The sequence below is a fragment of the Oncorhynchus keta genome, chromosome 14 (assembly GCF_023373465.1).
Source record: "Oncorhynchus keta strain PuntledgeMale-10-30-2019 chromosome 14, Oket_V2, whole genome shotgun sequence".
Lineage (NCBI taxonomy): Eukaryota > Metazoa > Chordata > Actinopteri > Salmoniformes > Salmonidae > Oncorhynchus > Oncorhynchus keta.
This window is the reverse complement of record NC_068434.1, coordinates 8,508,207-8,534,447: the sequence shown is the minus strand read 5'-3', so window position 1 is coordinate 8,534,447 and position 26,241 is coordinate 8,508,207. Positions and strand designations below refer to the sequence as shown.

General features: G+C 45.7%; 2 protein-coding genes across 2 annotated transcripts in view; both read left to right on the top strand.

The window, feature by feature from the left end:
* The first annotated feature begins 972 nt into the window (after positions 1–972).
* On the top strand, positions 973–6,579 carry LOC127907177 (trichohyalin-like). Its single transcript, XM_052460963.1, has 4 exons — positions 973–1,492; positions 2,175–5,187; positions 5,776–6,328; positions 6,482–6,579. Exons 1-4 carry the CDS (start codon positions 974–976, stop codon positions 6,504–6,506), a joined length of 4,110 nt encoding a protein of 1,369 aa, XP_052316923.1. The 5' UTR covers position 973; the 3' UTR covers positions 6,507–6,579.
* A 1,522-nt stretch (positions 6,580–8,101) lies between these two features.
* The window catches only part of LOC118400688 (AP-4 complex accessory subunit RUSC2-like), a 64,613-nt gene continuing 46,473 nt past the window's right edge, over positions 8,102–26,241 (top strand). Inside the window, exon 1 of the mRNA XM_052462668.1 lies at positions 8,102–8,553. The gene's annotated coding sequence lies outside the window, so the exon portion shown is untranslated. The remainder of the gene's footprint in view (positions 8,554–26,241) is intronic.

Below are 26,241 nucleotides of genomic sequence, written 5' to 3'. Positions count from 1 at the left end.
TGCTATCAATCACTCCATCTGTATCTACTCTTCTGTCTGTCTGTCGGACTATCTGAATTGTCTGTGTACTGTCTAGCCAGCATATGCCAGAAAGGTTCTTTCACATAGGCTCATATTCACAAAGTCTCATAGAAGGAGTGCTGATCAATAATCAGTTTGGTCTTTTAAATTAAACTGAATACGTTTTGATGGACAGGAGGCGACCTGATCCTAGATCAGCACTTCTACCCTGAAACACTTTGTGAACACAATCCAGGTGTACTGTGATTATGAAGTTGTGATGAGGTATTATTATATTAGTTGTGCTGATGCATGATGGGTTGTAGGCTAGAGCTTGAGGACTCAACTCTGAAGACTGTTTCTGAATTCACTGACCTGGTGAGTAAATGTTGTGTACAATGGCACCATCTAGTGACAGAAACATAGAAACACACATTGTTGCTGAACGAAGGCATCTCTTTATTTTCCAGAAATAAAACTTGTAGACCTTTCCTGCAGTCTCTGAGGAGATGGACAGCTCTTCTTCTTCTGGACGATCTCCGTCTCCTACTGGGACTGTCTTCTTACCCCCTCCTATCATATGGAACAGTCTGTAAGTCATTCATCACATAACCTAGCTCTGGTCCAGGGCATTATGTGCGGCTTGCTGAAGGAAGGCTCAGTGTCTGCAAGCTGTAGGTAACGCCCTGGACCAGAGCTACACATTACCCACCTCTGGCCATCATGGACAGTCAACTCATCACATTCACGTATTGTAAGTCACAGTTGTGTGATTTGTGTTATTAAAGACAGTTAAATTGAGCAGAAGTTTAATTATTATTTTAATATTGTAGTAAATTGTCTGAGTTCACTTCCTAAATAATGTGTTGACATTCCTTTGCTCCCAGCTACAAGCAGGCAGAGATGTACAGAGAAGGAAGCCCACATGCTTGAGTTGATGGGGAAGGCTCAAACGATCCAAAATCAGAAGGAGATGGACAGACTTCAAGTGTGCCTCTGGGAGGAGGAAAATAAGAAGAGGAATGGTGGAACGGAGAAGGACAAGATCATTGAACAATTACAGTCTGAGACAGACCATCTCCGAGCCCTTTTAAAAGATGAAAGGAGGAGAAGAAGAGTAGAAAGGGGTATAATGAAAGAGTGGAAGGCTGAGATCCTGAGACTGAGGGAGGCAGAGAGCCAGAGGGAGGCAGAGAGCCAGAGAGAGGCAGAGAGCCAGAGGGAGGCAGAGAGCCAGAGGGAGGCAGAGAGCCAGAGAGAGGCAGAGAGACAGAGAGAAGCAGAGAGACAGAGGGAGGCAGAGAGACAGAGGGAGGCAGAGAGACAGAGGGAGGCAGAGAGACAGAGGGAGGCAGAGAGACAGAGAGAAGCAGAGAGACAGAGAGAAGCAGAGAGAGCCACAGAAGCAATGGAGTACCAGAGAAAACTGCAGGAGATCCACAGACTCAAACAACTGCTGGATCTACTGATGGTGGACCTACAACTGGCCCACGTAAGACATGTCATTGTTATTATTAAAAGGCAGTGTATATTTACCCAGCTGAAAATGAATAGTGGCAGACAGCGGTACGCTAACCTAATGTTAACTTTTATTCCTTTCCTTAACCCTTACCTTAACCTCACTGAAACTATACCTAACCTTTACCTTAACCCAACCCTAGGTCCTGAACCTAACCTTCATTTATCTCAACCCCTATCCCTTTCTTCTTCCGGTTGAATATCCACTTCCTTATTAACGTCATTACTGTTGTTGTTGTTGATAACTGTATCTGTGCAGGTTGTAAATAGTTGCATTAGTGAAGCATCATTTGTAGGAGTAATTTCTACAAGCATAAATATCAGAGGCAACATTAGCGTAACATCACACAAATTGTAACAGGAATTTCTCAAACCCCTAACTGAATGGGCAAAAAGGTTGTGTGTTTGTATTTGTACACATTTTGGACATAATTGATTCCGTAAAATGTCTCATATTTTTTTCAAACCATGTCAATACATTAATTGACAATGAATTGTCCAGATGAATTGATCAACATGACCCTGCTATTGATGTTGTCCAGTGTTTGATTCAATTACCTAGCTCTAGGTTGTATTTCTGTGTATCATTCTCTGCAAATCCTTTGAAAGTATGTCTTGGTAATAGATTATCACTAACTTTACCTTTTAAAATGAAGCAAGAGATTGAGAGGTTGAGGCTATGGCAGAAAGTCATGGAGGAGCAGCGACCAAGACTGGCCTGGAACAACAAACCTATTGAAACAGGAAGAGAGAGGGAAAGAGAGAGGGAAAGGGAGAGAGAAAGGGAGATGGAAAGGGAGAGAAAAGCAGAATTGGAAAGACAAGAAATGAAGAAGAAAGTGGAACAGGCAGAAGAAACAATAAAAGCGTTAGAACGAGAGATTGAGAGATTGAAAGAGATTGAGAAGGAAATCATATTTGAAAGAGAAAGAGACATGCGTATTGCAGAGAATGAGAAAGTCAAACTGGTTAACGAAAAGGTAAAAGAGTTAGAGAGAGAGGTTGAGAGACTGAAAGAAGATATGACAACAAAAGAGATTCAATACAAAATCAAATTTGAAAGAGCGAAAGAAGCGTTTAGAAGACAGAATGAGAGAGTGAAACAGGTTAACCAAAATGTACTAGTGTTAGACAGAGAGGTTGTGAGAATGAAAGAAGAGATTAGATTGAAAGACGAGACTGAACCAGAGAGAACATTTGATAGAAACAGAGAGAGAGAAAATTATTGGAGACGAAGTGAAGAGGAGATGAAAAATAGAGTGGAGAGAGAGATGGAGATGGAGACGGCCCTCATCAATGACAAAAAGACGTCTGAATTGGAGGAAGTCTTCAAGAAAATCAAGGAACAGCAGATAGAATTAGAAAATATGGAAACAGACAAATATAAATGGAAACAGAACCAAATGGACATGGAGGAGAAGATGGAGGGTGAGCACAACAAACAGAAAGAGGTAGAAAGAAAGAGAATGGAGAAAATACCAAAACAGAGACAAGAAGAAGATGAGAAGAAGAAGGAGATGGAGAGAGAAGAAGAAGAGGAGAGACGCAAACAGAAGCACATAGAGATGGAAGAGGAAGAAAGAGAGAGGGAGAAAGAGAGACAGAGAGAGATCAAAAGGAAGAGAATGGAGAAGAGACAGAAAATTATGGAAAGAGAAGAAGAGAGACAGAGAGAGATTGAAAGAGAGATTGAAGAAGAAAGATGTAAACAGAAGCAAATAGAGATGGAAGAGGAAGAACGAGAGAGGGAGAAAGAGAGACAGAGAGAGATCAAAAGAAAGATAATGGAAAAGAGACAAAAACATATCGAAAGAGAAGAAGAGAGACAGAAAGAGATTGAAAGAGAGCACGAAGAAGAAAGATGTAAACAGAAGCAAATTGAGATGGAAGAGGAAGAACGAGAGAGGGAGAAAGAGAGACAGAAAGAGATTGAAAGAGAGAATGAAGAAGAACTATTTGAACAGAAGCAAAAAGAGATGGAAGAGGACGAACGAGAGAGGGAGAAAGAGAGACAGAGAGAGATCAAAAGAAAGCGAATGGAGAAGAGACAGAAAATTATGGAAAGAGAAGAAGAGAGACAGAGAGAGATTGAAAGAGAGATTGAAGAAGAAAGATGTAAACAGAAGCAAATAGAGATGGAAGAGGAAGAAAGAGAGAGGGAGAAAGAGAGACAGAAAGAGATTGAAAGAGAGAATGAAGAAGAACTATTTGAACAGAAGCAAAAAGAGATGGAAGAGGACGAACGAGAGAGGGAGAAAGAGAGACAAAGAGAGATCAAAAGAAAGAGAATGGAGAAGAGACAGAAAATTATGGAAAGAGAAGAAGAGAGACAGAGAGAGATTGAAAGAGAGATTGAAGAAGAAAGATGTAAACAGAAGCAAATAGAGATGGAAGAGGAAGAACGAGAGAGGGAGAAAGAGAGACAGAGAGAGATCAAAAGAAAGATAATGGAAAAGAGACAAAAACATATCGAAAGAGAAGAAGAGAGACAGAAAGAGATTGAAAGAGAGAATGAAGAACAACTATTTAAACAGAAGCAAAAAGAGATGGAAGAGGAAGAACGAGAAGAAGAGAGACAGAGAGCGATCGAAGAGAAAGAGAGACAGAGAGAGATGGGAGAGAAAGAAAGACGACAACAACAAGAGGAGAGAAAGATAATGTTTGAGAGAGATCAAGAAGAAGAAAATATATGGAAACAGAAGCAAATTGACATGGAGAAGGATGGAAGAGAGAGGGAGAACAAGAGACAGAGAGAGATAGAAGAGATACACAGACGACAACAACAAGAGGAGAGACAGAAACAAAAGGAGAAGGAGAAAGAAAGGGAGAAAGACAATGACAATCAGAGAGATATGGAATTAAAAGATCAGCAACAGAAAGAGATGGAGAAAGAAAAGATGATTATGAAAGAAAGGGAGGAAGCAGGAAGAAGAAAGGAGGGGCAGAAAAATATTTTGGGGGAAATTGAGGGACAGAATGAACTGGAGATAGAACAGGAGAGAGAGATGGAAGAAAAGCAGGAAGTGATTAAGGAAGCAGAGGAAGAGTACAGGGAAAGAGAAGAGAGAGGAAAGGAAGTAAGCATGAAGAAACATGTAGTAGTTAATGTTAAAGCAAAAGCACGGGAAGTCTTCAATAGGCGTAAAGAGAGGAGGTTAGAAGTGTTGAAGGGGGAACGAGAACACATAGAAAGAGGACAACAAATCAGGAGGGAGAAGGAGGAAAGACGGCTGGAGATGGAAAGAAAACAGGAGAGGGCAAGACAACAAGAGGAGCAGGATATAAAACAAGAGATTGAAATTGCTAGACAGAAAGAAATGTTGAGACTAAGAGAGGAGGAGAGGCAGAGAGAGGATGAGAGAGAGGAGCAGAGAAAGAGAGCCATTGAAGGCCATTTATCTTTAATCAGAGAGAGAGAAAATATAATAGAGACAAAAAAAAGAGAGGAGATGGTGGAAGAGGAAAGAAGGGAGATCCTTGAGTACAAGAGGGGTGAGTTAGAGGAGGAGGAGAAGGACGATGACAAGGAGGACATTCTCCCACCTGATAAAAGTATCAGAAGGAAAGCTGTGGGCTGGGTGAATAAAACATGGGAGAAGAGGAACCTCAGAAAGATAGAGAGAACATATCAGAGAGAGGCTGAGGAGGGCCATAAGATCGTCCACATAGGTAAGACCTGTTTTCCCTCTACTTATGACATCATCCTCTTTAGTCTCCTCTACACACATAAGTTCCACACCAGTCATCATGTTGCATCATTGTTTCAATATAAAACTACTGTCCAAAGAATATGTTAGCTGACATGGCTCATTGAGTGTCTGACTGACAGAACAAGAAAAATACTGCTGATAACAACCACGTTTTTAAATGGTACCTTGTGTTATCTACTAGTCTAACTCTCAAGACTTAAGTAGAGACCCAGAAAGAGTTCATAAAAAAACACACGCAAAAACGTGTTTTGGGGGGGGGATCCGGGGGCTACTAGTGGCCATGGGGCCCTAAGTGATCACATATGCCCTGGCACTATACTAAGAATAGGTGCCATTCTGGACTCATGTTCAATTTAGGACCAGGTCAATTCGGGATGGGAATTATTGCACTTTATTGACACATTCCATGCCTTGCTTAACTGAAAAGAGTAAAGAATCATTGAGGTCCAATTGTGTTTTCTATTCTTCATTCCCTGTGTCCATTACATTTAAGTTGATATCAAATCCACTAAGTTGAATGTAAACTCTACTTCTTCTCCCCTCCCAGCCATCCCTGGACATACAAGGCTAACATCCACCATGACCCGGGCAGAGAGAGAGAGGGAGAAGAGGAAGGAGCTGCTGAAGGCTGAGGAGAGAAGGAAGAAGATGGAGGATTTCAATAAGCAGTGGAGAGAGCGGTCCCTGCTTAAAAAACACACTCATCAACAACTGAAGGAGGAGAGGGAGAGGATGAAGGAAAACTACCTGGATCAGATGAATCTGGAGGCTGATGCTCAAATCAACACCCGGTGTCTAACCACCCAACACAGCCACGATTACAACCACGGTCAGGAGTTGCCCTGGTGGACAACAGGCCAACAAGTAAGCCAAGAGCCCACTGGATCTGCTGATGGCCACCAGGAAAGGCCAAGGAGGCAACAGGCATGGGCAGACAACCAGGAGGGGAGTTCAGAGAACCAGCAGGAGGGGCCAGAGAACCATCAGGGGGGGCCAGACAGCCAGCAACTAGAAGCTCCAGAAGAGGCTGACACATCAGAGCCAATCTCCAACACAAAGACAAAGAAAAAGCCAAGCATCTGGAAGAAAATTAGGATGAGGTAAAGAATGTTTAAACATCTATTCATGTTTTATACTGTTAATATACATGTCATCACTTTAAAAAGTGACATTATCCAAATGTGAGGGTTTAGTGTACATGCAACACACATGTAAATATATAGATACTTACCTGTCTCTGTGATGTCTTACAGCATTCCTGACCTGCTGTCTGCCTAGAGCTGGAACTCGATGAAGCCACAGTTCCACTGAGGTTACGTTGGTAATTAAAAGTGTCGCCCAATAATCCCTCCTCCTCTGTAAGTCATCGAGCCACATTTCCTCCTCAAAACATTATAGTCTCCTCAAGCCAGCAAGTATCCTCTTTATCAGGCAACAAACCATCGAAGGTCAGTGACCCTCCTCCCAAGAACAGAGACTCTCATCTGTATCCTAGTTAAATTCATCTCTGCTTACCACCTCTACAGTCCTAGAAAATATCCCAAAAATGGAAATGGTTTCAACAGAAGTCCTCCCCTCAGACCAGTGGCTCCACAGACCAGAGTTTCTCATCTTTATTCTAGTTGAATGCAACTCTGATCATTTCCACCACCTCTCCTGTTAAGGGGAGGTGCTGAAAAGGAGGTCTGGGAGGAGGTCTGCAGGTAGCCTGGACCGGACCGGTAGCAGCTAAGTTGCTGGCTCCATCCCCAGGCAGAGCTGCTCAAGTCAGGCCAGTGATGTTTGATGATGTCATTTTTGTTAGCAAAGTTTTATTCTTTAATAAAAGCATTTAGTAAAAAAGCAATATTGTTGTTACGGTGTGGATTGTTTTGTTATTTATTAGAATTGAAACATCCAGTAGTCATGGTAGATGTTAGACTTTCAATGAGACACCTAACATTCCATCAGTTTGATACAATGTGTGACATGTTATATTAGAGAGGAGTCCTCTATACACATCTATTTTAGACCATAGGAGAAATATCAGATTGAAATAGCTTCTCTAAGAGTCTGAGGAGAGAGCAACAGTAGATTCATTGTTTGGGTCATTCCACCAATTGAGTACCTTTTGGGGAGTGTAACTTTTATTTCACCTAATTCTAATATTCTGTCATAAAGAGCACATGTTCAACTTAATAAAAAACATGTTTTCCCATCTCAAAAGTAACAAATACATACTATAGCAAGTGCCTATTAAGTGCCAAATAAAGTGACAGGGTTGACTGTAACAGAGTTGACTATTTCATCTAGAATTAACCATAGATCCGGCAGGGTAGCGTTGTGGTTAGAGTGTAGACGGCAGGGTAGCCTTGTGGTTAGAGTGTAGACGGCAGGGTAGCGTTGTGGTTAGAGTGTAGGCGGCAGGGTAGCGTTGTGGTTAGAGTGTAGGCGGCAGGGTAGCGTTGTGGTTAGAGTGTAGGCGGCAGGGTAGCGTTGTGGTTAGAGTGTAGGCGGCAGGGTAGCGTTGTGGTTAGAGTGTAGGCGGCAGGGTAGCGTTGTGGTTAGAGTGTAGGCGGCAGGGTAGCGTTGTGGTTAGAGTGTAGGCGGCAGGGTAGCGTTGGGGTTAGAGTGTAGACGGCAGGGTAGCCTTGTGGTTAGATTGTTGGACTACTAACCTGAAGGTTGCAAGTTCAAACCCCCATGCTGACAAGGAACACATCTGTCGTTCTGTCCCTGCAGTTAACCCACTGTTCCTAGGCTGTCATTCAAACTAAGAATTTGTTCTTAACTGACTTGCCTACTTAATAAAAATATATGTATATGTGAATACAAGCGTTTCCACCTACATTTAACGCATAATTAATTTGACCTACACAAAAATAGCTCACCTATTTTGTTTTTGTCGACATTTGGAAAGTTGTTCTGTTTCCATCAGGCTTGTCATTAAAATGTTTTGCCAGACATTTTTAACTCGCATTAAAAAAAAAAGTTGGATGGAAACCGGGTTAGTGTCGTAGAATAAACCGCCCAAGTTTGGCCCCCACCTAACTGCGGGTCGCCCAAAAGCGGGTAGCTGACCTCCAGAACGTATGTACTTGATCCTCACGGTATTGGACCTGACGGAATCCCTATGAGAGAGGGCTGAGCTGAATCCGGGGTGACGTAATAACGTACTGTAGACCTGTTATGCGCTGCCTCTGCGTTGTCGAGCGCTGGGCGCGAGCAAAAAACAACATATTCCAAGCGTCAGTGATTAGGCCTATTATTCGCGTGAATATTGAGGACAAAGGACAAGGTGGATACTATTGACACGATAATAACATCGTTGGCAACCTGCTTAAACGTAAGTATTAGTCGCCTTCGTATCTTTCTAGTAGAAGGCTGTGATATAATGGTAAGAGAGGGAGAGGGGAGAAGCAATGCAGCATTGCTTGGACAGCATCACATCGGAAGCTGGAAAATCACGCCGTAGCACCATAACGGTTAAGGAACAGCAAAACCCGGTCTTGCAACAAAAAAATGTCGTTATTGATAATGGGCCTATATCGCTTCGGATGCATTTTAGACTACCGTAGCCAGTAGCGGATCTTAGTCTGTAGCCGAACCTTTCTGTGAAGGAATCATACGTTGCCATGAAACGGGCCTCGATCTGCTATAAACCTTTACAAAATTTTCTCCAACAAAAGTCGTTTCGATCTTGGTGTTGGTGCTGAATTCGCCATGTGGTCTATATGAAAGGGCACTTCATTGAATATAACAGGCTTTTTGAAAATGAAGTATTGTTGCACAATTTCTACTTAGAATATCAAAAGGGACGCAAATGGAATAATTTCGTAGAATGACCCAGCTTATAGATGCTCTATATTAGCCTAAGCAATGTATTTACGTGAAATACTCAGACTATTTCTGATAGCATACCCTATGTTGAGACTTGTGACAACAAAGCAGCGCTTGTTCTTGTGCTCTGCTCTGCTCTGCTCTGCTCTTGTCTCTTATAACTGCGCTGTGTTGTTATTGTCGCGTTTTTATTGTCGCGTTTTTATTGTCGCCTCTGCGGCTGTGGAACCCACTTCCAGAAACTATTCGGGTTTCAGAGTCTCTGTTCTCCTTTATGGCACAGCTCAAGACCGTGCTGTTCAGTAAAAGCTTTCCAGAACCTCTGCTAATTCTGTCCTAATGAACAGCTGTATATAGTTTTGTTTGTTGTCTGTGTTCTGTGGTTTGGATTGTTTGTATTAGTTGTGTTATTGAGTAGTAGAAAATGCTTTACAAATGAAAATGCTTATTATTTCACCTATATCGGCTAGTGGTCATTCCTGCTTTGCATTGGAGAAGCTTGACAGAAGAAAGAGAGAAATATGTTCACTGTTCATTTCTGATTGTTCATTTAATTTTTGTTTATTATCTATTTCACTTCCTTTGACAATGTTAAACATGTTTACCATGACAATAAATCCCGACGAGCGAGAGATGCAACCAAGCTTGTCTGTGTTGCCTATCCTCCAGTTATGCAACCCGTATAATCAGGAGCGGCAGGTAGCCTAGCGGTTAGAGCTTTGGGTCAGTAACCGAAAGGTTTCTAGATCAAATTCCCGAGAAGATAAGAATTTGTTATTATCCGACTTGCCTAGTAAAATAAAAATATTTCCATCTTCAATCTGGCTAATTAAAAGTTTAGTGTCCCGAATTGATTCCGCTCAACACGGACAGAGCGAGGCAATCATTACAATGACAGGCTTCAAATGTGCAAATATATCACATATGTCTTGGTATTTTCCTATACTCGCCCCGGGCCTCTAGTAGCCCGGCTGCGGCTTAACTCTGTCTCCACCCTGTTCAGATCAAGTTCCCACTTGTCCTGGCTCTATAGACGGAGAAGATTACAATCAAATCTCTTCAGTATTTTGAGACATAAACAGACTGATTGACTGAAGGGGGTAAAGGATAAGGCAAAGGGCACCCTATATCCCAACATAGCGCTACTTCTCAAATCAAATGTTATTGGTCCATACACACATTTGTGTAAAGTACTTAAGTTAAAATACTTTAAAGTACTACTTAAATATTGTTTTATGGTATCTGTACTTTACTATTTATATTTTTGACAACTTTTACACCACTACATTCTTAAATAAAATAATGTACTTTTTACTCCATACATTTTCCCTGACACCCAAAAGTACTCATTACATTTTGAATGCTTAGCAGGACAGGAAAATGGTCAAATTCACACACTTATCAAGAGAACATCCCTGGTCAACTACTGCCTCTGATCTGGTGGACTCACGAAACACAAATGCTTAGTTTGTAAATCATGTCTGAGTGTTGGAGTGTGTAAATAAAATAAACAACAAGACAATAGTGCCACCTGGTTCGTTTAATATAAGGAATTTGAAATTATTTTTTACTTTTGATACATAAGTATATTTAAAACGAAATACTTTCATACTTTTACTCGGGTAGTATTATTGGGTACTTTTCCCAGTACAGTTGTGCTAGCGCCAACAGTGCAGTAAAATCTGACATAACAATACACACAAATCTGAAAGTCAAATAATAGAATTAAAGCATATAAATATTCAGATGAGGCAAATCAGTTAAGAACACATTTTTATTTTCAATGATGGCCTAGGAACAGTGTTCTGGGTAGAACGACAGACTTTGTACCTTGTCAGCTTGGGGATTTGAACTTGTAACCTTTCAGTTACTAGTCCAATGCTCTAACCACTAGGCTACCCTGCCACCCCAAATGTTAGAGTCTGGAGTGTGTGTATATGACTACATGACCAAAGGTATGTGGACACCTGCTCGTCAAACATCTCCTTCCAAAATCATGGGCATTAATATGGAGTTGTTTCCCCCCCTTTGCTGATATAACAGCCTCCACTCTTCTGGGAAGGCTTTCTACTAGATGTTGGAACATTGCTGCAGGGGGACTTGCTTCCATTCAGCCACAAGAGCATTAGTCAGGACGGGCACTGATGTTGGGCGATTAGGCCTGGCTCATAGTCGGCATTCCAATTCATCCCGAAGGTGTTAGATGGGGTTGAGGTCAGGGCTCGGTGCAGGCCAGTCAAGTTTTCCTACACCGATCTCGACAAACCATTTCTGTATGGACCTCACTTTGTGCACGGGGGCATTGTCATGCTGAAACAGGAAAGGGCCTTCCTCAAACGGTTGCCACAAAGTTGGAAGCAAAGAATCATCTAGAATGTCATTGTATGCTGTAGCGTTAAGATTTCCCTTCACTGGAACTAAGGGGCTTAGCTCAAACCATGAAAAACAGCCAAATATCATAAATCCTCCTCCACCAAACTTTACAGTTGGTGCTATGCATTGGAGCAGATTTGTCCGTCGGACTGCCAGATGGTGAAGTGAGGCAGTTTGGAAAACAGTAGTGAGTGTTACAACCGAGGACAGACCATTTTTTACGTGCTACGCCCTTCAGCACTCGGCGGCCCCGTTCTGTGAGCTTGTGTGGCCTACCACTTCTCGGCTGATCCGCTGTTGCTCCTAGACATTTTGTACTTCACAATAAAAGCACTTACAGTTGACCGGGGCAGCTTTAGTAGGGCAGTAAATTCGACAAACTCACTTGTTGGAAAGGTGGTATCCTATAACGGTGTCACGTTGAACGTCACTGATGTTCTTCACTATGGTCCATTCTACTGCCAACGTTTGTCTATGGAGATTGCATGGCTGTGTGCTCGATTTTATACATCTGTCAGCAACGGGTGTTGCTGAAATAGCCGAATCCACAAAATGTGAAGGCCCTTGATGATCTTCTGGATCTTTCTGTGACACCGGATCCTGTAGACGTCCTGATGGGCAGGCAGTGTTCTCCCGGCGGTGCATTGGGCTGACTGCACCAGCCTCTGGAGAGCCCTGTGGTTGCGGACGGTGCAGTTCCCGTACCAGGCGGTAATACAGCCCGACAGGATGCTCTCAACGGTGCATCTGTAAAAGTCTGTGAGGGTCTTAGGGGCCAAGCTAAAATTTCTTCAGCCTCTTGAGGTTGAAGAGGTGATGTTGTGTCTTCGTCACCACAATGTCTGTGTGGGTGGAACCATTTCAGATTGTCAGTGATGTGTAAACCGAGAAATCTTTTCACCTTCTCTGAGGGTGAAAAGCCCTGTCAATGTGGATAGGGGGTGTGCTCCCCCTGCTGTACCCATGAAGTCCACGATCAGCTCCTTTGTTTTTGTTGAGGAAGTGCACTATGGCCCGTGGTCAAATAGGCTGCCATTTGGAATGCCACCTTAGACACATGCATATGGCCAAAACTCCTTGTCTCTGGAAGATTGGAGCATCTGCCAGTGTTCATATTTAGTAAGAGGCTAATAGAGGGTCTTCAAGCAGCAACTCTGCCTTAATGTAACAGTTGTGCTATAAAACATGTGCCTTATAAAGTCCAGACCTCTTGACAGATATTCTAATAAGCTCACAGTGGTGCTACGATTTCAGCAGACAGTGACTATAGTGAGGACACTAGACAGTGACTATAGTGAGGACACTAGACGGTGACTATAGTGAGGACACTAGACAGTGACTATAGTGAGGACACTAGACAGTGACTATAGGGAGGACACTAGACGGTGACTATAGTGAGGACACTAGACGGTGACTATAGTGAGGACACTAGACGGTGACTATAGAGAGGACACTAGACAGTGACTATAGAGAGGACACTAGACGGTGACTATAGGGAGGACACTAGACGGTGACTATAGGGAGGACACTAGACGGTGACTATAGTGAGGACACTAGACGGTGACTATAGTGAGGACACTAGACGGTGACTATAGGGAGGACACTAGACGGTGACTATAGGGAGGACACTAGACGGTGACTATAGTGAGGACACTAGACGGTGACTATAGGGAGGACACTAGACGGTGACTATAGTGGGGACACTAGACGGTGACTATAGAGAGGACACTAGACGGTGACTATAGTGAGGACACTAGACAGTGACTATAGAGAGGACACTAGACGGTGACTATAGAGAGGACACTAGACGGTGACTATAGAGAGGACACTAGACTGTGACTATAGGGAGGACACTAGACGGTGACTATAGGGAGGACACTAGACGGTGACTATAGAGAGGACACTAGACTGTGACTATAGGGAGGACACTAGACGGTGACTATAGGGAGGACACTAGACGGTGACTATAGTGAGGACACTAGACGGTGACTATAGGGAGGACACTAGACGGTGACTATAGAGAGGACACTAGACGGTGACTATAGGGAGGACACTAGACGGTGACTATAGAGAGGACACTAGACGGTGACTATGGTGAGGACACTAGACGGTGACTATAGTGAGGACACTAGACGGTGACTATAGTGAGGACACTAGACAGTGACTATAGAGAGGACACTAGACGGTGACTATAGTGAGGACACTAGACGGTGACTATAGAGAGGACACTAGACAATGACTATAGAGAGGACACTAGACGGTGACTATAGAGAGGACACTAGACGGTGACTATAGAGAGGACACTAGACGGTGACTATAGGGAGGTGAGTAAAATAAATAAATATGCCTGTCTCCTGTTTATTTAGCATGAGGCAGCTTGATGTACATGTACACCCCCAAGGACAGGACACTAACAGGGATCATGTACACCGCCAGGGACAGGACACGAGCAGGGATCATGTACACCCCCAGGGACAGGACACTAGCAGGGATCATGTACACCGCCAAGGACAGGACACTAGCAGAGATCATGTACACCGCCAGGGACAGGACACGAGCAGGGATCATGTACACCCCCAAGGACAGGACACTAGCAGAGTTCATGTACACCGCCAGGGACAGGACACGAGCAGGGATCATGTACACCCCCAAGGACAGGACACTAGCAGAGATCATGTACACCGCCAGGGACAGGACACGAGCAGGGATCATGTACACCCCCAAGGACAGGACACTAGCAGAGTTCATGTACACCGCCAGGGAAAGGACACGAGCAGGGATCATGTACACCCCCAAGGACAGGACACTAGCAGAGTTCATGTACACCGCCAGGGACAGGACACTAGCAGGGATCATGTACACCCCCAAGGACAGGACACTAGCAGGGATCATGTACACCCCCAAGGACAGGACACGAGCAGGGATCATGTACACCCCCAGGGACAGGACACTAACAGGGATCATGTACACCGCCAGGGACAGGACACTAGCAGGGATCATGTACACCCCCAAGGACAGGACACTAGCAGGGATCATGTACACCCCCAAGGACAGGACACGAGCAGGGATCATGTACACCCCCAGGGACAGGACACTAACAGGGATCATGTACACCGCCAGGGACAGGACACTAGCAGGGATCATGTACACCCCCAAGGACAGGACACGAGCAGGGATCATGTACACCCCCAAGGACAGGACACGAGCAGGGATCATGTACACCCCCAGGGACAGGACACTAACAGGGATCATGTACACCGCCAGGGACAGGACACTAGCAGGGATCATGTACACCCCCAAGGACAGGACACTAGCAGGGATCATGTACACCCCCAAGGACAGGACACTAGCAGGGATCATGTACACCCCCAAGGACAGGACACGAGCAGGGATCATGTACACCCCCAAGGACAGGACACGAGCAGGGATCATGTACACCGCCAAGGACAGGACACTAGCAGAGATCATGTACACCGCCAGGGACAGGACACGAGCAGGGATCATGTACACCCCCAGGGACAGTTTACAGAATGTGAAGACGACGTTACAGAACACAGATACAACATCCACCCTGCGTTGCGGACAGAGAGTGAAGTTGCAGGCTCTACTTACCTGTGTTTACACTACAGTACACTTAGTAGACATTTCACTAGATGTCTACTTGTACAACAAGCTTACTGTGTTACGTAAAGAGAGTAATCTTCCTATAGGCCGGTAAGGGAAGGAAGAGAGGAGGGATCAGAGAGGGTGATGTGCTGTCTTTAGCCCTGACACACACATGATCAGGGATCAGAGACGGTGTGACTCCTGTTCTGTTTTTAGCCAGTGAGATCAGTGAGTGATCCTAACACTCCGTTGTTTCCAATGACAGAGGAAATAGGGGTGGATGTACGCTGTCCTGCCGAAGGAACACACACACACACACACAGGTTAGTTAGTAGGATTGACTGTGTACGTTAGTGTTGTGAATGTGGGTTGTGGTGAATGTGGGTTGTGGTGAATGTGGGTTGTGGTGAATGTGGGTTGTTGTGAATGTGGGTTGTTGTGAATGTGGGTTGTTGTGAATGTGGGTTGTTGTGAATGTGGGTTGTTGTGAATGTGGGTTGTGGTGAATGTGGGTTGTGGTGAATGTGGGTTGTGGTGAATGTGGGTTGTTGTGAACGTGGGTTGTTGTGAACGTGGGTTGTTGTGAACGTGGGTTGTGGTGAATGTGGGTTGTGGTGAATGTGGGTTGTGGTGAATGTGGGTTGTGGTGAATGTGGGTTGTTGTGAACGTGGGTTGTTGTGAATGTGGGTTGTGGTGAATGTGTGTTGTGGTGAATGTGGGTTGTGGTGAATGTGGGTTGTGGTGAATGTGGGTTGTGGTGAATGTGGGTTGTGGTGAATGTGTGTTGTGGTGAATGTGTGTTGTGGTGAATGTGGGTTGTGGTGAATGTGGGTTGTGGTGAATGTGGGTTGTGGTGAATGTGGGTTGTGGTGAATGTGTGTTGTGGTGAATGTGGGTTGTGGTGAATGTGGGTTGTGGTGAATGTGGGTTGTGGTGAACGTGGGTTGTTGTGAACGTGGGTTGTTGTGAACGTGGGTTGTTGTGAACGTGGGTTTGCATCCCGGGCCAGGCGTTGCATCCCGGGCTGGACCGTGGTGGTGTGTGTCTCTGTGTGAGGAGGACAAAGGTTCTTTTAGTCAGTGAACATTCACACACACACACACACACACACACACACACACACACACACACACACACACACACACACACACACACACACACACACACACACACACACACACACACACACACACACACACACACACACACACACACACACACACGTACATCTGACATTCATAAAGCAGTGTAAAGGCTGAGAGAAGGAGGGAGGAAAGAGACATGGAGAAGGTTAGGGACGAGGTTGCTATTGACATCCCGTCGTATATATACGGGGACTTTCTTAGACAGGGTAACCGTTGGACACACTACTAGCAACAACAAACAATCAAGACTTTCGAGTAATCCAGAAAATAAAAAAATAAAAACACAAAGAAATTAATTCTAAAAGCAAGAGAGGTTCTTTGTTTCATTTCAAAGGCACACGATTGTCTGTAAAAACAATTCTGGCTCTTAACATTTGACTCTAAACACAATACTATAGATGGTATTACGGTAATGATGTCCATCTCCACCACACCCTTCGCTGGCTGTCTCTGTAGCTTCTCTGGGGAGGTCTGCTCTGAATCCCAGCCCTGTTCCTGGAAGTATAGTCCTGATGATGTAAGAGGGGGGAGGCAGGGAGAGGGGAGGGGAGGGGAGGAAGGGGGAGGCAGGGAGAGGGGAGGGGAGGGGAGGAAGGGGGAGGCAGGGAGAGGGGAGGGGAGGGGAGGAAGGGGGAGGCAGGGAGAGGGGAGGGGAGGGGAGGAAGGATGTCCTTTGTTTGTAGCTTTTCCTTTCCTTAAAGTGTGTACGTTCTTTGACTCAAAATAGGAATATTTAGTGTGTGGTTGGTTGTGTTGTAGAGATTTGATGTTAACCTTTGTGGTGTGGTGGAGGTGTGTAAAATCAAATCAAATCAAATTTATTTATATAGCCCTTCGTACATCAGCTGATATCTCAAAGTGCTGTACAGAAACCCAGCCTAAAACCCCAAACAGCAAGCAATGCAGGTGTAGAAGCACGGTGGCTCGAAAAAACTCCCTAGAAAGGCCAAAACCTAGGATGAAACCTAGAGAGGAACCAGGCTATGGTGGAGATTATTACAGAACATGGCCAAGATGTTCAAATGTTCATAAATTACCAGCATGGTCCGATAATAATAAGGCAGAACAGTTGAAACTGGAGCAGCAGCACGGCCAGGTGGACTGGGGACAGCAAGGAGTCATCATGTCAGGTAGTCCTGAGGCATCGTCCTAGGGCTCAGGTCTTCCGAGAGAGAGAAAGAAAGAAAGAGAGAATTAGAGAGAGCACACTTAAATTCACACAGGACACCGAATAGGACAGGAGAAGTACTCCAGATATAACAAACTGACCCTAGCCCCCCGACACAAACTACTGCAGCATAAATACTGGAGGCTGAGACAGGAGGGGTCAGGAGACACTGTGGCCCCATCCGAGGACACCCCCGGACAGGGCCAAACAGGAAGGATATAACCCCACCCACTTTGCCAAAGCACAGCCTCCACACCACTAGAGGGATATCTTCAACCACCAACTTACCATCCTGAGACAAGGCTGAGTATAGCCCACAGAGATATCCGCCACGGCACAACCCAAGGGGGGTTGCGCCAAAACACTAACTTTAGGGTTTGACTGTTTGCTAATGATGATTATGCAAAATATATATTTAGTCACATACACTGGATAGATGCAGTGTAATGTGTTGTCCTACAGGGTCAGTCATAGTAGTATGATAGGTGTTGTCCTACAGGGTCAGTCATAGTAGTATGATAGGTGTTGTTGTACAGGGTCAGTCATAGTAGTATGATAGGTGTTGTTTTACTGGGTCAGTCATAGTAGTATGATAGGTGTTGTTTTACAGGGTCAGTCATAGTAGTATGATAGGTGTTGTTTTACAGGGTCAGTCATAGTAGTATGATAGGTGTTGTTTTACAGGGTCAGTCATAGTAGTATGATAGGTGTTGTTTTACAGGGTCAGTCATAGTAGTATGATAGGTGTTGTTTTACAGGGTCAGTCATAGTAGTATGATAGGTGTTGTTTTACAGGGTCAGTCATAGTAGTATGATAGGTGTTGTTTACAGGGTCAGTCATAGTAGTATGATAGGTGTTGTTTTACAGGGTCAGTCATAGTAGTATGATAGGTGTTGTTTTACAGGGTCAGTCATAGTAGTATGATAGGTGTTGTTTTACAGGGTCAGTCATAGTAGTATGATAGGTGTTGTTTTACAGGGTCAGTCATAGTAGTATGATAGGTGTTGTTTTACAGGGTCAGTCATAGTAGTATGATAGGTGTTGTTTTACAGGGTCAGTCATAGTAGTATGATAGGTGTTGTTTTACAAGGTCAGTCATAATAGTATGATAGGTGTTGTTTTACAGGGTCAGTCATAGTAGTATGATAGGTGTTGTTTTACAGGGTCAGTCATAGTAGTATGATAGGTGTTGTTTTACAGGGTCAGTCATAGTAGTATGATAGGTGTTGTTTTACAGGGTCAGTCATAGTAGTATGATAGGTGTTGTTTTACAGGGTCAGTCATAGTAGTATGATAGGTGTTGTCCTACAGGGTCAGTCATAGTAGTATGATAGGTGTTGTTTTACAGGGTCAGTCATAGTAGTATGATAGGTGTTGTTTTACAGGGTCAGTCATAGTAGTATGATAGGTGTTGTCCTACAGGGTCAGTCATAGTAGTATGATAGGTGTTGTTTTACAGGGTCGGTCATAGTAGTATGATAGGTGTTGTTTTACAGGGTCAGTCATAGCAGTATGATAGGTGTTGTTTTACAGGGTCAGTCATAGTAGTATGATAGGTGTTGTTTTACAGGGTCAGTCATAGTAGTATGATAGGTGTTGTTTTACAGGGTCAGTCATAGTAGTATGATAGGTGTTGTTTTACAGGGTCAGCCATAGTAGTACGGCGGCCCCTGGAACAAATGATGTTTAAGTTCCTTGCTCAAGGGCACATCAACAGATTTTTCCCCTTGTTGGCTCGGGTATTCTAACTTCTAGGATACATTTACATTACATTTACATTTACGTCATTTAGCAGACGCTCTTATCCAGAGCGACTTACAAATTGGTGCATACACCTTATGACAACCAGTGGAACAGCCACTTGCATCTAAATCTTGTTGGGGGGTGAGAAGGGGGGTGAGAAGGATTACTTACCCTTACTTACCCTATCCTAGGTATTCCTTGAAGAGGTGGGGTTTCAGGTGTCTCCGGAAGGTGGTGATTGACTCCGCTGTCCTGGCGTCGTGAGGGAGTTTGTTCCACCATTGGGGGCCAGAGCAGCGAACAGTTTTGACTGGGCTGAGCGGGAACTGTACTTCCTCAGTGGTAGGGAGGCGAGCAGGCCAGAGGTGGATGAACGCAGTGTCCTTGTTTGGGTGTAGGGCCTGATCAGAGCCTGGAGGTACTGAGGTGCCGTTCCCCTCACAGCCCGTAGGCGAGCACCATGGTCTTGTAGCGGATGCGAGCTTCAACTGGAAGCCAGTGGAGAGAGCGGAGGAGCGGGGTGACGTGAGAGAACTTGGGAAGGTTGAACACCAGACGGGCTGCGGCGTTCTGGATGAGTTGTAGGGGTTTAATGGCACAGGCAGGGAGCCCAGCCAACAGCGAGTTGCAGTAATCAAGACGGGAGATGACAAGTGCCTGGATTAGGACCTGCGCCGCTTCCTGTGTGAGGCAGGGTCGTACTCTGCGGATGTTGTAGAGCATGAACCTACAGGAACGGGACACCGCCTTGATGTTAGTTGAGAACGTCAGGGTGTTGTCCAGGATCACGCCAAGGTTCTTAGCGCTCTGGGAGGAGGACACAATGGAGTTGTCAACCGTGATGGCGAGATCATGGAACGGGCAGTCCTTCCCGGGAGGAAGAGGAGCTCCGTCTTGCTGAGGTTCAGCTTGAGGTGGTGATCCGTCATCCACACTGATATGTCTGCCAGACATGCAGAGATGCGATTCGCCACCTGGTCATCAGAAGGGGGAAAGGAGAAGATTAATTGTGTGTCGTCTGCATAGCAATGATAGGAGAGACCATGTGAGGTTATGACAGAGCCAAGTGACTTGGTGTATAGCGAGAATAAGAGAGGGCCTAGAACAGAGCCCTGGGGGACACCAGTGGTGAGAGCGCGTGGTGAGGAGACAGATTCTCGCCACGCCACCTGGTAGGAGCGACCTGTCAGGTAGGACGCAATCCAAGCGTGGGCCGCGCCGGAGATGCCCAACTCGGAGAGGGTGGAGAGGAGGATCTGATGGTTCACAGTATCGAAGGCAGCCGATAGGTCTAGAAGGATGAGAGCAGAGGAGAGAGAGTTAGCTTTAGCAGTGCGGAGCGCCTCCGTGATACAGAGAAGAGCATACCTGCCACTCTATAGGCAGGCCCGACGTAGGCAGGCCCGGCGTAGGCAGGCCCAATGTAGGCAGGCCCGGCGTAGGCAGGCCCGGCGTAGGCAGGCCCAATGTAGGCAGGCCCGGCGTGGGCAGGCCCGGCGTAGGCAGGCCCGGCGTAGGCAGGCCCGGTGTAGGCAGGCCCGGCGTAGGCAGGCCCCGTGCAGGCAGGCCACTTAGGTTTTGACCAGGGTAATCTCGGGTTAACCCAGAAGTAAAATGTCAAGTAATTTGGTGTGCTGCATGATTAACTTACACGGAACCCAAACCGCCATCGTGCATACATTTATTTTGTCCCCACACCAGACACGATCACGCAGGTTAAAATATCAAAACAAACTCTGAACCAATTATATTAATGTGGGGACAGGTCGAAAAGCATAAAAATATTTATGGCAATTTAGCTAGCTAGCTTGCACTTACTAGCTAATTTGTCCTTTTTAGTTAGCTTGCATTTGCTTGCAAATTTGTCCTTTTTAGCTAGTTTGCTGTTGCTAGCTAATTTGTCCCGGGATATAAACATTGAGTTATTTTACCTGAAATACACAAGGTCCTCTACTCCGCCAATTAATCCACACATAAAACGGTCAACCGAATCGTTTCTAGTCATCTCTCCTCCTTCCAGGCCTTTTCTTCTCTTGACTTTATATTGCGATTGGCAACTTTCATAAATTACTGCATTACCGCCACTGACCTCGTTCGTCTTTCAGTCACCCACTAGGGTATAACCAATAAGGAGATGGCACATGGGTACCTGCTTCTATAAACCAATGAGGAGATGGGAGAGGCAGGACTTACAGCGCGATCTGCATCAGGAATAGAACTGACTTCTATTTTAACCCTTGGCAATGCAGACGCTCGTTGACACGCGCCAGCAGTGTGGGTGCAATAATTGAATAACATAGATTTCTACATTTATTTTGCAACGCTCGCGCTCGGTGTAGTCAGCCTATTAGAAGTTGAGAGTTAGGTCAGTTTGTGAAGTCTCCACCCTCGCAAAAGGAAACTGTCAGTCCTTATAGATTCTTCTATAAGTATGCTATTAAAATATGCAAATGAGGCAATATCTCATATGCATGTATTTGCATATCAGGCTAATCCATTTTTCTGGACATCTGATGATTTGAAGTTTGCCTAAATATTTTGGTTTAAATTTTTTAAGATGCTCCAGGACCGGACTTGTTTTCATCTTTCTATCAGTAAAATACTAAAAGACATGCTGAGAAATTCAAAGAAAATGTTATCTAGAATTATTATTTTTTTTAAACCGACAACATACTTTATCAAGAATTCCCTCTGGACCCGTATGGGGAAAATACTGTGTCTATAGATAACCACACAACATGTAGTAGATGCAGATGTTTCTGAGGCTGAGAAACAAAAATCTGTTGGCATGTGGGAAGTGTCTGACGTTCAGGAAATGGCAGTTGAAGACAAATACACTGATGCCTGGACCCAATCACCAGTTCTTTCAAAGTAAGTTAAACAATGATGTGTAATTTAATCAAGTGAGCTTTTAAAAGTATTAATCTACATTAATACTTTTAAATACTTTTAAACATTAATACTTTTAAATACTTTTAAATGTCCATTATAAAGGGGTTAACATTTATGAAAATGTTGACGAATGTAGTTGACGGTAGTATGATTAACTAAAGAAAATATACATTTTCATCAAGTTTGAGACATTTTTATGTTTACTTTCTTGAAAATGCTAATATTATTGGAAAAACATTTCAGCCTGGCCTCAATATGAGATGTAGGTTTTGGGGCGTTGGTCCGGTTCACTCTATCCATTGCCTGTGTTGAGTTTAGGCTAATATTTACCCAGACAAGGCTTGCTGGCAGGGGCGCCGCCAGGGATTGTGGGCCCCACGAAAAGATATCACATTGGACCCCACCACCACAGGCCACACCAACCCTACGCAACAGCTCTAACCACACACCTCCAGAACCCAATCGACACTTTCAAAGCTTTAAATAACTCTACCTTTTGCAGGCTTGCAACTCTCTTGTAAGTCCAATCTTTACTGTGTGATATTTACTGACAGTGAGCTGTGATGATATAACGCTGTGCAGACATACATGCAACATTCTGCATACAGTGGAATTCACTATTCGATGCAAGACTGATACTCTCTATAAGAAATGTGCAATCTTTTACACTCTTACACTGAAAAATGATCTTAACATTAATTAATAACTTAAAATAAGATATAACTTGAATATACATTAACCTCTTATAATTAAAATAAATGAACATTATCATCGATAGAACGATATAACAAACCAAATAATATAATCAGCAGCAGATTTTTTTGAACTAAGTACACATACCAACTAGAAAATAAGCAGATGGAAAATGGAAAACACAATGGAAATTGAAAGGCCTGATGGTGGCGCTAGAGGAAAGGCCAAGAGGTCACCAAACCAACAAGTTTCTTCCACTTGGGGTCTTGATTGTGCACAACAAATGTTATGGTAAATCCAGCCATTACTTTGAGATATATCTTGTTCTCAGTCTTGTTCTCAGCCAGAGGGCATCATTTGTGTAGTGATCCAGTATCCATAGCGATGCCATTTAACAGTTATCACTGGCCCTCGCTCAGCCTTACTCACCAAGAGCCCAGCGCCGAGCCTTCTTGCTAGCAAAGTCACTGATCAAGTCTTTGAAGTCCAGCTTTCTAGCTAATTGAAGTTCAACGGACAGCATGGCAACACTGCAAAGCCTGTCCTGGGACATAGTGGACCTCAAGTCATTTTTTTGCATCAGTTTTAGCTTACTGACATACTTTATCGCAACCAGGAACAGTCACATGCATTGTACAAAACATACTTAAAGCAATGCACACTTCTCCAAAAATGCTTTGCAGCTGTATCTTACAAATTACATTAAGGAGACCAAGAGGGGACAAGTTAGGAGGGGAGGGGTCAGCATATACAGTGTTCAGGAGACCAAGAGGGGTCAAGTTAGGAGGGGAGGGGTCAGCATATACAGTGTTCAGGAGACCAAGAGGGGTCAAGTTAGGAGGGGAGGGGTCAGCATATACAGTGTTCAGGAGACCAAGAGGGGTCAAGTTAGGAGGGGAGGGGTCAGCATATACAGTGTTCAGGAGACCAAGAGGGGTCAAGTTAGGAGGGGAGGGGTCAGCATATACAGTGTTCAGGAGACCAAGAGGGGTCAAGTTAGGAGGGGAGGGGTCAGCATATACAGTGTTCAGGAGACCAAGAGGAGACAAGTTAGGAGGGGAGGGGTCAGCATATACAGTGCTCAGGTGTTGAACTTCATTTTGAAACTCAGGTGTAAGATCTCTGGAGTACTTCTTGATCAGTGGTTGGCACACAGAGGGGACTTTATCCTCACTAATCTGACCAACTGTCAGAACAGCAGGAAATGATTCTACAATTTTTTGCAGTGTTCTGGAACCTAGTGTCCAAGTCACTTATGATGCCGTCCACAGCAGTAAAAAAACACTGTGTTCTGAAACACCGTTGCTGCACTGTCCTGAGCCGTCTCCTCTTGAGAGGTCTCATCACGGAGTCTCTTCCCTTTCCTCTGGCGGCAGTGTTCCATGCTAAAGTTCAAATCAAATCAAATTGAGGTGCAACATCCATTTGCGTGGCAATCAGTGTTGCCTCAGACAGGAGAGACTCCCATCCATCTCTAAGAGCCTGCATCTCTTCCTTTTAAGGCTCTGATATTGGCTGCCTCTGTGTCAAGTGAGATTTTTCCTGACAGGATAATCACATTCCTGTCCATAGTGCATTGCAGTACCTGCAATTATGCCAATTGACATGTTATTTAACCCAATGCTGCTCACCTCCTTCTTCAGTTGTGAGTAGGGCTGGTTCAGGGGATGGGAATGTGGAGACAGGGCTGGTTCTGGGGGATGGGGATGTGGAGACAGGGCTGGTTCAGGGGGATGGGAATGTGGAGACAGGGCTGGTTCAGGGGAATGTGGAGACAGGGCTGGTTCTGGGGGATGGGGATGTGGAGACAGGGCTGGTTCAGGGGGATGGGGAGACAGGGCTGGTTCAGGGGGATGGGGAGACAGGGCTGGTTCAGGGGATGTGGAGACAGGGCTGGTTCAGGGGTATAGGGACGTGGAGACAGGGCTGGTTCTGGGGGATGGGGATGTGGAGACAGGGCTGGTTCAGGGGGATGGGGAGACAGGGCTGGTTCAGGGGGATGGGGAGACAGGGCTGGTTCAGGGGGATGTGGAGACAGGGCTGGTTCAGGGGGGATGTGGAGACAGGGCTGGTTCAGGGGGGATGTGGAGACAGGGCTGGTTCAGGGGAGGGGGAGACAGGGCTGGTTCAGGGGGATGTGGAGACAGGGCTGGTTCAGGGGGATGTGGAGACAGGGCTGGTTCAGGGGTATAGGGACGTGGAGACGGGGCTGGTTCAGGGGGATGGGGAGACAGGGCTTGTTCAGGGGGATTGGTAGACAGAGCTGGTTCAGGGGGATGGGGAGACAGGGCTGGTTCAGGGGGATGGGGAGACGGGGCTGGTTCAGGGGGATGGGGAGACAGGGCTGGTTCAGGGGGATGTGGAGACAGGGCTGGTTCAGGGGCATAGGGACGCGGAGACGGGGCTGGTTCAGGGGGATGGGGAGACAGGGCTGGTTCAGGGAATGGGGATGGGGAGACAGGGCTGGTTCAGGGGGATAGGGAGACAGGGCTGGTTCAGGGGGATGGGGAGACAGGGCTTGTTCAGGGGGATGGGTAGACAGGGCTGGTTCAGGGGGATGTGGAGACAGGGCTGGTTCAGGGGTATAGGGACGTGGAGACGGGGCTGGTTCAGGGGGATGTGGAGACAGGGCTGGTTCAGGGGGATGTGGAGACGGGGCTGGTTCAGGGGATGGGGATGGGGAGACGGGGCTGGTTCAGGGGGATGGGGAGACAGGACTGGTTCAGGGGGATGTGGAGACGGGGCTGGTTCAAGGGGATGGGGATGTGGAGACAGGGCTGGTTCAGGGGGATGGAGAGACAGGGCTGGTTCAGGGGGATGGGGAGACAGGGCTGGTTCAGGGGGATGGGGAGACAGGACTGGTTCAGGGGATGGGGAGACAGGGCTGGTTAAGGGGGATGGGGATGGGGAGACAGGGCTGGTTCAGGGGGATGGGGAGACAGGGCTGGTTCAGGGGGAGTAGTAGTAGTATGATAGGTGTTGTCCTACAGGGTCAGTCATAGTAGTATGATAGGTGTTGTTTTACAGGGTCAGTCATAGTAGTATGATAGGTGTTGTCCTACAGGGTCAGTCATAGTAGTATGATAGGTGTTGTTTTACAAGGTCAGTCATAATAGTATGATAGGTGTTGTTTTACAGGGTCAGTCATAGTAGTATGATAGGTGTTGTTTAACAGGGTCAGCCATAGTAGTACGGCGGCCCCTGGAACAAATGATGTTATTATTATTATTATTATTATTATTATTATTATTATGATGTTTAAGTTCCTTGCTCAAGGGCACATCAACAGATTTTTCCCCTTGTTGGCTCGGGTATTCTAACTTCTAGGATACCTGCCACTCTATAGGCAGGCCCGACGTAGGCAGGCCCGGCGTAGGCAGGCCCAATGTAGGCAGGCCCGGCGTAGGCAGGCCCGGCGTAGGCAGGCCCGGCGTAGGCAGGCCCGGCGTAGGCAGGCCCGGCGTAGGCAGGCCCGGCGTAGGCAGGCCCGGCGTAGGCAGGCCCGGTGTAGGCAGGCCCGGCGTAGGCAGGCCCGGCGTAGGCAGGCCCGACGTAGGCAGGCCCGGCGTAGG